Source organism: Nannospalax galili, unplaced genomic scaffold (genome assembly GCF_000622305.1).
Source record: "Nannospalax galili isolate Female #2095 unplaced genomic scaffold, S.galili_v1.0 scaffold307, whole genome shotgun sequence".
In the NCBI taxonomy this organism is placed as follows: domain Eukaryota; kingdom Metazoa; phylum Chordata; class Mammalia; order Rodentia; family Spalacidae; genus Nannospalax; species Nannospalax galili.
In genome coordinates this window covers 6,291,175-6,302,630 of record NW_008359625.1, presented here as the reverse complement: position 1 = coordinate 6,302,630, position 11,456 = coordinate 6,291,175, and the positions used below count along the sequence as shown (strand labels likewise).

The 11,456-nt window shown below is 37.5% G+C and overlaps 1 protein-coding gene across 4 annotated transcripts in view; it reads left to right on the top strand.

The window, feature by feature from the left end:
• The window catches only part of Braf (B-Raf proto-oncogene, serine/threonine kinase), a 153,939-nt gene that overhangs the window by 110,497 nt on the left and 31,986 nt on the right, over window positions 1-11,456 (top strand). For all 4 annotated transcript variants that reach the window (XM_008823521.3, XM_029558871.1, XM_029558872.1 and 1 more), the window contains 4 exons: window positions 526-662; window positions 2,726-2,843; window positions 6,350-6,434; window positions 7,574-7,750. In XM_008823521.3, coding sequence (XP_008821743.1) covers window positions 526-662; window positions 2,726-2,843; window positions 6,350-6,434; window positions 7,574-7,750 — 517 coding nt within the window. The remainder of the gene's footprint in view (window positions 1-525; window positions 663-2,725; window positions 2,844-6,349; window positions 6,435-7,573; window positions 7,751-11,456) is intronic.

Here is an 11,456-nt window from a genome sequence, read left to right as displayed (position 1 = left end):
ATAAATAAATAAATAAATAAATAAATAAATAAATAAATAAATAAAGCTTTTAGTTTGGGATCGTAGTTAAATTTAGAACTAATGTGGAAGAAATATTTTTAACATTAAGCCCATTAGAAAGTATTTCCATTTTGAGGTTTGCATCTTCTCAAAATATCAAAGCTATTGAGGTAATAACAAGACAGTGTTTCGTAGACTTTTGCATTGATTTTTGGACAGGAATTTGGGAGTATTTTTTTTTTTTACGAAATTGTTGCTTGGTTTAGAGATTGTGTTTTTCTAGACCTCTCACCATCAGAGTATGTGTCATTCATTATCTTAAAGATCATTAAATTAGTCAGAAAGCTAAAAGAAATTATAGTACTAATCACAATAAGACCTCTTTTTGGCCTGTACTCTAAAAGATCAGAATTTGGACATGCACTTCATTTTAGAAGTAAGTCTAGGTCTCCCCACTCTCTGCCCCTGCTAAATGAACATGCTTGCTCCTCCTTATGTGAATAATTTCCCCTTTCTCTAATTTAGGGTCAACCACAGGTTTGTCTGCCACCCCACCTGCCTCATTACCTGGCTCCCTCACTAATGTGAAAGCCTTACAGAAATCTCCAGGACCTCAGCGGGAAAGGAAATCATCTTCATCCTCAGAAGATAGAAATCGAATGGTAAGAATAAATGATGTCTTTTTTTTCTAAGTTCTTTGTTTTTAGAAATCATAGCCAAATGTAACTGCACCTTTTGAATATATTAGGTATATATGTGATGCAAAATTACCAGTCAAATAAATTTAAGCATTACTGGTTCTTTGCATAAAGCATGTTCCCGCAAAACTGATTTTTAAATCATTTTAATTGAATTTTTGTGATTTTCATACACTATGATTTGATGGTGTTTAGATTCCCTCCCCTTTCTGACTCCCATCCAATTTAATATACTCTAATATATATATTAGAGTATATATATAAAATAAATCTTATAGAGTCTATTTTGTGTCCACAAATGTCCTTCAGTATGGGTCTATCCACTGATGCCTAGATACCTACCAAGAGTCCCATCCTTGAAAGAGGCTGTTTCTCTCCCTCCCAGCAGCCATCAGTTGCCAAAATTTCCTTCAGTTAGATGTATTGTGGGATTTTGTCTTGTTTGCGCTTTCATGGGACTTGTGTATGCTGTCACCATTGCTGTGAATTCATATGAATAACTGGCCAGCTCTCTGGAAAACTCTTTTTCCTTGTGGTCATCCACCACCTCTGGCTCTTACAGCCTTTCTGCCCCCTCTTCACAATGATCCCTGAGGCTTGGGAGGCAGAAGTTTCATATAGATGTTCTGTTCAAGGATAAGCACTCTCCAATCTCTTGTTCTGCCAACAGGCCAACTGTGGGTTTCTTTGTTAATCAGCATCTGCTGCATAAGGAAACTTCTCTGGTGAGAGTTGAGATAGATGCATTAATCTTTGTGTACGACAATAAATCATTAAGAATCAGTTTAGGGACTGGAGAGATGGCTCAGATGGATTTTGCAAAGGACCCAGGTTTGGTTCCCAGTTCCCACATGTCAGCTAACAACTGCCCTAATTCACTTATATACATGGAAGCAATACACTCATACACATAAAATAAAAATAACTAAAAAAAAATTTTTTTGAAGAGTTTACTACACTAACTACTTAGTAGAAAACTAGTATTAGTCCCTCCCCTATGTCCTGTGACCTGTCTAGCCTCAGGTTCCTAAGCTTGATATCAATGTCAGGTATGGGCTCTATCCTATGAAGTGCACAAAACTGATTTTTTGCTTTCCTCTCTAATTTAACTTTGTAAAAGGCTGTTTGGAAAAAGAAGTAATGCCATTCTGTTTCTAAAATAAGAGGAGCTGGAGAGATGGCTCAGTAGCTAAGAGCACTGGCTGCTCTTGCAGAGGACCCAGGTTCAATTCCCAGCACCCACACGGCAGCTAACAATTGTCTGTAACTCTAGTTCTAGAGGATCCAACACCTCTTCTGACCTCTGCAGGCATTGCATGACACAGGTGCACTTACATACATGCACATAATACATTCATAAGCATAAAAATAATAAGCTGAGCGTGGTGGCACATGCCTTTAGTCTAGCGCTTGGGAGGCAGAGGTAGGTGGATCTCTCTGAGTTTGAGACCAGCCTGGTCTCCATAGTGAATCCAGGCCAGCTGTGGCAATAGGGAGGCCCTGTCTCAAAAAGACCAAAAATAAAATAAATAAAATAAAATATTTAAAACACGGGAGGCAGAGGCAGGCAGATCTCTGTGAGTTCAAGGCCAGCCTGGTCTACATAGTGAGTTCCAGGACAGCTGGGGCTATAGGGAGACCCTATCTCAAAAAAGACCAAATAAATAAATAAATAAAATAAAATAAATAAGAAAGAATAAGCGAGTATTTAGAAAGTATGATTAAGAATAAATGCTCTAAAGGTTGATTTAGAATTCAGATATCTACCAAATGACATTCTTCTCCGTTTGAAAATTAACTTCCTGCTGCCTTTGTCCTACTGAAGTCTAACAGCAGCTGGAAAAGAGTAACTAGAAAAACTCATAGTTTTAACTATTGTTCCTTCAGTGTGGTGATGGTTTTTTGGTTTTGTTTTTTAAGGAGACCTTATTCTTCATAACTTCCTGTCAGGCAGGTCAATATACTTAGCATGAAATGTTTTCCTTTTTTGATTGGTTTGACTTGACTTTTACACTGTTTTTATCGAGAAAACACTTGGTAGACGAGATTCAAGTGATGATTGGGAGATTCCTGATGGACAGATTACAGTGGGACAGAGAATTGGATCTGGGTCATTTGGAACTGTCTACAAAGGAAAGTGGCATGGTATGTATTTAATATAGAGCCTTTGGCACAAAATAAGAGGATATGTTTAAATATTTGGGAGGTAGATGCTTGAGGATCAGGATCAGTAGTTCAAAGTCATCCTTAACTGCATAGAGAGTTCAGGGCTAGCCTAAGCAGCAAGAGACTGTCTCAAAAACAAACAGTGACCCCCCAAAAAAGAAAGAAAATATTCACTATTCACATCATTAAACTGTTTTCATCAGATACAGGAATCCTCCAAAGGATTCTAACAAAAACTGTAGAACATAAAAACTGGATTCACAGTAACTGAGATTCCTATCACTACTTTTTACAGTAGTAATTTGGGTTTTGTTTTGTTTTAAATATTTTATTTTCTGTTTATTTTGTGTGTATGAGTGTATTGCCTGAATGTGTGTTAAGTGCATCTGTGTCATGCAGTGCCTGCGGAGGCCAGAAGTGAGCGTCAGATCCCCCGGAACTGGAGTTAGGACAGTCGGTAGCTGGTCTTCTGCAAGAACAGTCAGTGTTCTTAACAGCTGAGCCATCTCTCCAGCCCTACAGTAGTAATTTGTAAAGATGAAGATCTTCCAGGTTATCTAGTCCTGAAGTGATTTTTTTTTTTAATTTTAGTATTTCTTCTGATAATTTTGTGGCTATTTTAAATCACAAACATTGAGAATATATTAGCAAAGAAAGAAATTTTAATGGCCAGTAAACATTAAAAATATTAAGCCTCAGCCATGCATGGTGGCACAGAAGGAAAGAAGTGGACTGATTATCTTCCTGAACTGTGAGTGCCCTATACTGAGGGACCTTCCCCAAAAGAAAAAAACCCTAGAGGTTTTTTCCTTAAAAAAAAAAAAAAAAAAAAAAAAAAAAAAAAAAAAAAAAAAAAAAAAAAAATGTTAAGCCTCACCAGTTTTCTAAGAATTACAAATTCAAAAGATAGAAATTAGGATTTTCCTCTAAATGGACAATTTTGTTTTGTTTTGTAGTTGCTTTGAGACAGGATCTAATTATGTAGCCCTGGCTTGTCTAGAACTCTGTGTAGACCAGGCTGGCCTCAAACTCAGAAGAGATCTGATTGCCTCTGCCTCCCAAGTGCTCAGTTTAAAGGCATGTGCCACCATACCCAGCAGACAATTTTTTTTTTTTTTGGTCTTTTTGAGACAGGGTCTCCCTGTAGCCCCAGCTGCCCTGGAACTCACTATGTAGACCAGGCTGGCTTTGAACTCACAGAGATCCGCCTGCTTCTACCTCCTGAGTGCTAGGATTAAAGGTGTGCACCATCACACCCAGCGACAAATATTAAATTGATTATGTTTAGAGTTGTGATTAAAATTCTGGTGGTAGGAAAATAAATTGCTACAAGCATTCTGGATGATAATTTGGCCTTATATACATTGAGCCGGCAGTTCCACTTGTAGAACATTATCCTGAGGAAGTAGTTGGACAAGAATGAGCAGATGTGGAGAAAGTGTACTCATCAAAGGTATAGTAATGATGAAAAATGAAAATAACGTTAGGTACCCATTAGTAGAAAATTGGGTCAACACATTGAGGCCTCCGTATGTGATTATATAGTTTAAGTTGTTAATAGGACCATATTTATTGCTATGCAAAGATATTTTTGATTTATGAAGGTATGGAGCAACATATATATTTTCATATTATAGATCTGCACAGAAATATATGTGATAATATATATTTATTTCAGAATTTTAGCCTAATTTATCATAAGAATACTGCATACCGGCCAGGCCTGGTGGTGCACACCTTTAATCCCAGCACTCGGGAGGCAAAGGCAGGCGGATCTTTGTGAGTTCAAGGCCAGCCTGTTCTATATAGTGAGTTCCAGAACAGCTGGGGCTACAGGGAGACCCTGTCTCAAAAAGACAAAAAAAAAAGTGGATACCGCATACATATATAAACCTAGTAGAATAGATAGAGAGATATATAAATATATATCAGTTTGATAAGGGTGATTACAGAAAATTTTTTTCTTTATGCTTTTAAAATGTTATTAAATATTTACTTTAGATAGTACACAATATCCTGTGGCAAAACTAATAGAATGAATGCTCTATTACTTTGAAAGTTGGGGGAAAGATCAATATATATAAGGTATAATGTATACTAAAATGTCTATGTATATAAGTAGATGAAACTCAAAGTGAATACATTTGTGATCAATAGAACATTATCAGCCTTCTAGGAGCCCCCTCATGTGCTGTCTTCATTCACTCAGCCATGTTTTGACCTCCATAGGATGTAAGCAGTGTGTCATCTTTTGTGTCTGGCTCCTTTCTCTCAACGTTGTAAAATTCATCTGTATTGTTGGGTGTAGCTATGAGTCATTCATCCGCTGTATGGTATTCCATTGTGTGACTGTGTCCTGATTTCTCTATCTGCTATATAATGAACATTTGGGCAGTTTCTAGTTTGGTGCTTTTCTGAATGGTTTTGCTATGAATATTTTTAGTATGTGCCTTTTGAGGAACATACATGTACATTTTTACTGACTATGTGCCTAGGAGAGAAAGATGGGACCACATCATATGCATATTTGAAGTTTTATGGCTACTGCCAGCAATGTTGCCAAGTGATTGTACCAATTTACACATCTGCTAGGACTGTATGAGAGTTACAGCTGATTCACATGTTTTATTTAAATTATTGTTATAATTTTGTCAGGTATGGTGGAGCATGCCTTTTCATCCCAACACTCAGGAGGCAGAGGCAGACAGATCTCTGTGAGACTGAGGCCAGCCTGGTCTGTATAGTGAGTTCCAGGCCAGCTAGGGCTACAGGAACACCCTGTCTCAAAAAGACAAAAAATTTATAGTTATAAATAACAATTTTACAATCAATGCTATAAGTAATTCATAACTTTGAAAATAAAACTACTCTGATAAGTAAGTTTGCGATTGTCTTTCTCAGTTGTTTGTTTGTTTGTTTGTTTTCTTATTTTGGAATTTTTATTTTGAGACAGGGTCTCCCTGTAGCCCCAGCTGCCATGGAGCCCTCTATGTAGACCAGGCTGGCTGGGATTAAAAGGTGTGCACCACCACACCTGGCAGCAGCCAGTGCCTCTAAGGGCTGAGCCATCTCTCCATTCCCTACAGTTTTCTATTTTAAGCTACATTGAGCTTCTTATCCATAGTTTCAGCATTCATTTAGTAAATAACACTTCATTTAATATATTGTTAAATAATCAGGAAAATACTTTGGGTAGTAATTAGCTAACCTAAATTTCCAGAGGAAAACAAAGTTGGCTATTTTTTGGTTTGGTATTTTGAAATAGTAGTATAGGAATATCATTGTTAATTGCTTTGTAAGGTGGGGGATATGGGCCCATGGTGTGTATAAAAAGAAAAGAAAATTAATACAGTTTAGGTAGTTAAATATATTTACAATTTATATGTATTTAGTATGAATTAAAGGCTTTGACAATTATTTAAAACACTTGAGAATGTTGCATATTTTAATTTTTTTTTTAATTTGGAATAACAATTTCCTCTTAGGTGATGTGGCAGTGAAAATGTTGAATGTGACGGCACCCACACCTCAACAGCTACAAGCCTTCAAAAATGAAGTAGGAGTACTCAGGTAAGCTTGTAAATTGCAGTTTTCCAGAGAAGGTATTTCTTTAGCTCATTTTCCAGTGGGTTCTTTCAAAGTAGAGGAATATAATACGTCTAATTACAACCGGGCATGATGGCACACACCTTTAGTCCCAGCACTTGGGAGGCAGAGGCAGGCAGATCTCTGAGTTCAAGGCCGGCCTGGTCTACATAGTGAGTTACAGGCCAACTGGGGCTACAGGGAGACCCTGTCTCAAAAGACAAAAAGAAAAAAAAGATTATAATTTGTGTTTATATTCCTTTCCCAGTGTGCAATATTCTTTGGTTCCAGTAATAGAAGACATAATCCTAGACTGAATTAATGGAAATTCAGGGTTCTGATCATGTATAATAGTTCCATTTGAGGAAGTAATACTCAAATTTCTAAATGACTTTGTTTTCTTCCTGGTCTTTTTGAGACAAAAAGTTCTTGTAGCCCCAGCTGTCCTGGAACTCACTATGTAGACCAGGCTGGCTTTGAATTCACAGAGATCCACCTGCCTTCGCCTCCTGAGTGCTAGGACTAAAGGTGTGTGCCACCACACAAAGATTTTATTTAGTCCTGGACCCTAGGACTTGGGGAGCATTGACAAGTGAGAGTAAGCCCACAGTAAGGAGACTGAGATAGGAAAAGACTCTGGAGTTATAATTTAGGAGGAAGTGGTCAACAGGACTGAGGAAATTTAATCCAGAGAAGGCTGTTTGTGTCTAGAGGGTACAAAGACTAAAGTTCTTACTGGAGAGAGCAGAATAGGGAAGCCATTTGTGGAGGGTAGAGGAAAATAATTTTGTTTCCCCATAGGAAAAATTCCTAGTACATTTAGAACCACTTAGACAAAGGGATAGAGGGTGTTTGTAGCCTCAAGTGGTAAATTTAAGCAACCTCTATTATTTGCTTATTAGATATATATAGATATATATATATAGATATATATATATTTAAATAACTTATTTCTGAATAGAATTAGATGTTAGACTGGATAATGCCAGATCTTTTTTAAATTAACCTTTTTTTGTTTTCTTCTTTTTTATTTCTGGTACCGTTTACTGATAGCATTTTACTAGTAGGCTGATTTGCCTCTCATTTTTAAAGAATTTATTTACTGTCACGTTTCTTTTTTACAGGAAAACACGACATGTGAATATCCTACTTTTCATGGGCTATTCAACAAAGCCACAACTGGCTATTGTTACGCAGTGGTGTGAAGGCTCCAGCTTGTATCACCATCTCCATATCATTGAGACCAAATTTGAGATGATCAAACTTATAGATATTGCACGGCAGACTGCACAGGGCATGGAGTAAGTTCTGTTCTGTTAAACTTCTTATAAACTACTTTTGAAAACTATTGAGAATACTTTTTTTTTTTTTTAACCATTGAGAATACTTTAAAGGCCCTGAAATACCTCTTATGGATTGTGTTTTTGATTTTTATGAAGCAGTAAAAGGGCAGTAATTAGAACTAGCATATTTTTTTTTAAAAAAAAAAAGTCTTTCTCTGCTGCAGTCTTCAAAACATGCAAGAAGTGTATTAAGTGATGAGACATATACAATTGAAAATCTATGTTTAGCTCTCAGCGATTTACCTAAGCAGTAGAGGCTCAGAAAACAAAAGCAGGCCAAAAGATAAGAAGTCATTAATGTTCATGAAAATATATGATTATTATTTGTCCTTTTGAATTATATTCTCTTATATACCCTTATTTTCTATTACAAAATGTTCAGTTAACAAAGTTGAGATGAAAATCTACATTCTGATTCCTGAGGATTTCAAGTTGAAATGTGTATATCTACTAAATTTTACTATGTAACTTAAAAGATCAATGTTATAGGCCGAGCATGGTGGCGCACGCCTTTAATCTCAGCACTTGGGAGGCAGAAGCAGGTGGATCTCTGTAAGTTCAAGGCCAGCCTGGTCTACATAGTGACTTCAGGGCAGGCTGGGCTTAAAGGGAGACCCTGCCCAAAAAAGACAAAAAAAAAAAAATTTTTTTAAAAGATAAATGTTATAAAATTTATATAGGTTAAAATGAATTGACTCAAAAAAAAAAAGGTTTTTGTATACAACTCTTAAGTACAAATAGGTAAATCAAAAACTAAAATTAAGGGACGCAGCTGTAATGTGGTAGTAGAGTACCCGCATGACATACACAAAACTCTTTAAGTTCAAATCCCAGTGTTACAAAACAATAAAAAGCAAATTTCAAAAGCACTTAGATGAAAAAACAAACAATAAAGTATAAATTTGAAAGCTCTGTGGGTAGTTTAAAAAGTTTTAAATTAGTGTGGAAATTGCTTCAACATACATGAATCATGTCATTTAATCTTTTAAAATGTTATAAAGTAGTATTTTCATTTTCTTTTTACAGATAAGGAAACAGACTTTTTCTTTGTTTTTGTTTTGAGACAAGGTCTCCCTGTTGTCCTAGCTTACCTGGAGACCAGGCTTGCTTCAGTCTTACAGAGATCTGTCTGCCTCTGCCTCCTGAATACTGGGATTAAAGGTATGCACCACCACATCTGGCAGGAAATAGGCTTTTAAGTAACTTGTATAAATTCACATATTTAGCAAAAATACTTTAACTTAAGAATTCTGGAGAAATGGATCAGCAGGGGCTAGAGAGATGGATCAGCTATTAAGAGCACTGAGTGCTCTTGCAGAGGACCTGGGTTTCAGTTCCCAACATCCATAGCACAAAACATGTGCACTTATATGCAGGCAATACACTGATACACATAAAGTAAAAATAATAAATAAAAAACTTTTTTGGTCTTTTTGAGACAGGGTCTCCCTATAGCCCCAGCTGTCCTGGAACTCACTATGTAGACCAGGCTGGCCTTGAACTCACAGAGCTTTGCCTGCCTCTGCCTCCCAAGTAAGTGTTGGGATTAAAGTCATGCGCCACCATGACTGGCTAAATAAAATATTTTTAAAAAGAATTCTGACTCTAGTATTCTTTCCCATAGCAACTGTGCTACTTTTACATTAGAAAATTGGAACAAAAATGTAAAAACATACACACACACACACATATATATACTAGCAGCTATGTATGTACTAACTGCAAGATCACTTGCAACAAATAAGCAAAACTAGGAAATAATTTACAAGCAGTTCAGCCAAACTGCTTATCACAGCAAACCTTATTCAGTAACATCTTACATATCTACTAACAAAATAATCTCAGCCTTTCAACAAAGTCAGAATCTTCATCTACTTAAATCTAAAAGATGATGTTCAGCCAGGTGTGGTGTCACACACCTTTAGTCCCAGCACTCAGGAGGCAGAGGCAGGCAGGTCTCTATGAGTTCAAGTCCAGCCTGGCCTACAAATCGAGCTCCAGGCCAGCTGGGGCTACAGGGAGACCCTGTCTCAAAAAGACCTCCAAAAAAAACCAAAAAAGATGTTGAGAAGAAAAATCCCTGCCAGAAATTTAAACAGAAAAACATGGCTTACTCTTGTCCTCCCGACTGGTCTCTACTGTTTCTGCAACAAGACAAGCATGCTTCCCCTCCAGCATCCCCATACTTGCCCTTTCCTCTTTGGAATATTCATACCACAAATACCTTTTTAATGGTTTCAAATATACCCTTTTAAGAGAAGTTCTCATTGTGACCACTTTATATAACCAACATGTCCCCAGTCTACTTAATACTCTCTGTACCCTAAATCCATCTCACCCGCTTCTTTATTGTCTCTCACCCCCACAAGAATGCAGATTTTGTAAGAGAAGAGATTTTGTTTTGTTCATTGATTTATACCTGATGCCTGGAATACGGCCTGGCCTGTGATGGGTATTCAGTACCTCTCAGTGAAGTGGGGGCAAAAAATGTGATTATACATAGTTGTATATTACTTTCTGATTAGTTTACCTTCCAGAAGAGCTCTAAAAGTGTCATATAACGTGTTAGAAGACCCAATTTATTTAGTTGTTAATTCTTACCAAATTGATTTCTAGCTTCCACACAATCCTAGTTAAAATATGAACAGACATTAGTTTAGAAATTGGCAAACTAGCCAGGCGTGGTGGCACATGCCTTTAATCCCAGCACTCTGGTGGCACAGGCAGGCAGAGCTCCAAGTTCAAGGCCAGCCTGGTCTATATAGTGAGTTCCAGGCCAGCTGGGACTTCAGAGAGACCCTGTCTCAAAAGACCAAAAAAAGAAAAAAGAAATTGGCAAGGCAAACTGATACTAAAATTTATATCAATTGTGATAACCAAGTTTTTTTTAATTGAATTTTTGTATATTTCATATATAAAACCATCTTTATATCCTCTTGTCCCTTCTCCTTTGGCACCCTCCCATAGCCACCCCCCCCCACTGGCGTTCATACATTCTGTCATTTGTATTAAGGCTTATTATGTAAAGTTATTGTCCTGAGGTGTCCCTAAGTACAAGTTCTTCCACCCAGGTTTATCAGCCTATCTAAAGTCTCTCTCGTCAAGAAGATCAGCTCAAGCCAGCCCCCTGAGGTAGAGGCAGGTAAATTTCTGAGTTCAAGACCAGCCTGGTCTACATAGTGAGTTCCAGGCCAGCTGGGGCTACAGGCAGACCCTGCTTGCTGTTCATTTCCACAGTTCTGTGCTTCGTTTTCCTCTGCCTGAGTTTGCATGGTTCTTGTGCATGCTGACACCATTGCTGTAGGTTTGTATGAGAAGGTTCCCAGGCACTTGTAGGACTGTTTCCGTATGGTTGTGTACCTCCTCCCTTGCTCTTACAATCAATCCTTCCACCTCCTCTTCCACAATGGCCCCTGAGCCCTGGGAGGATGGACCTTAATATAGGAGACTTGTCCAAAGACCCACACTCTGCAGACTCTTATTCCCTCCATTTTGGCCATTTGTGGCCTTCTGTGTTCTGACCCTCTGTTGCATAAGAGAACTTCGTTGATAAGAATTAGATGAGAAAGATGCATTAGTGTTCTCTTCATCCCTTGTTCTATGTTCTGTGAGTTCTTAGGTGTAGAGTTTTCATCCTGCATGTGCCACTTAGGCTTATATCCAA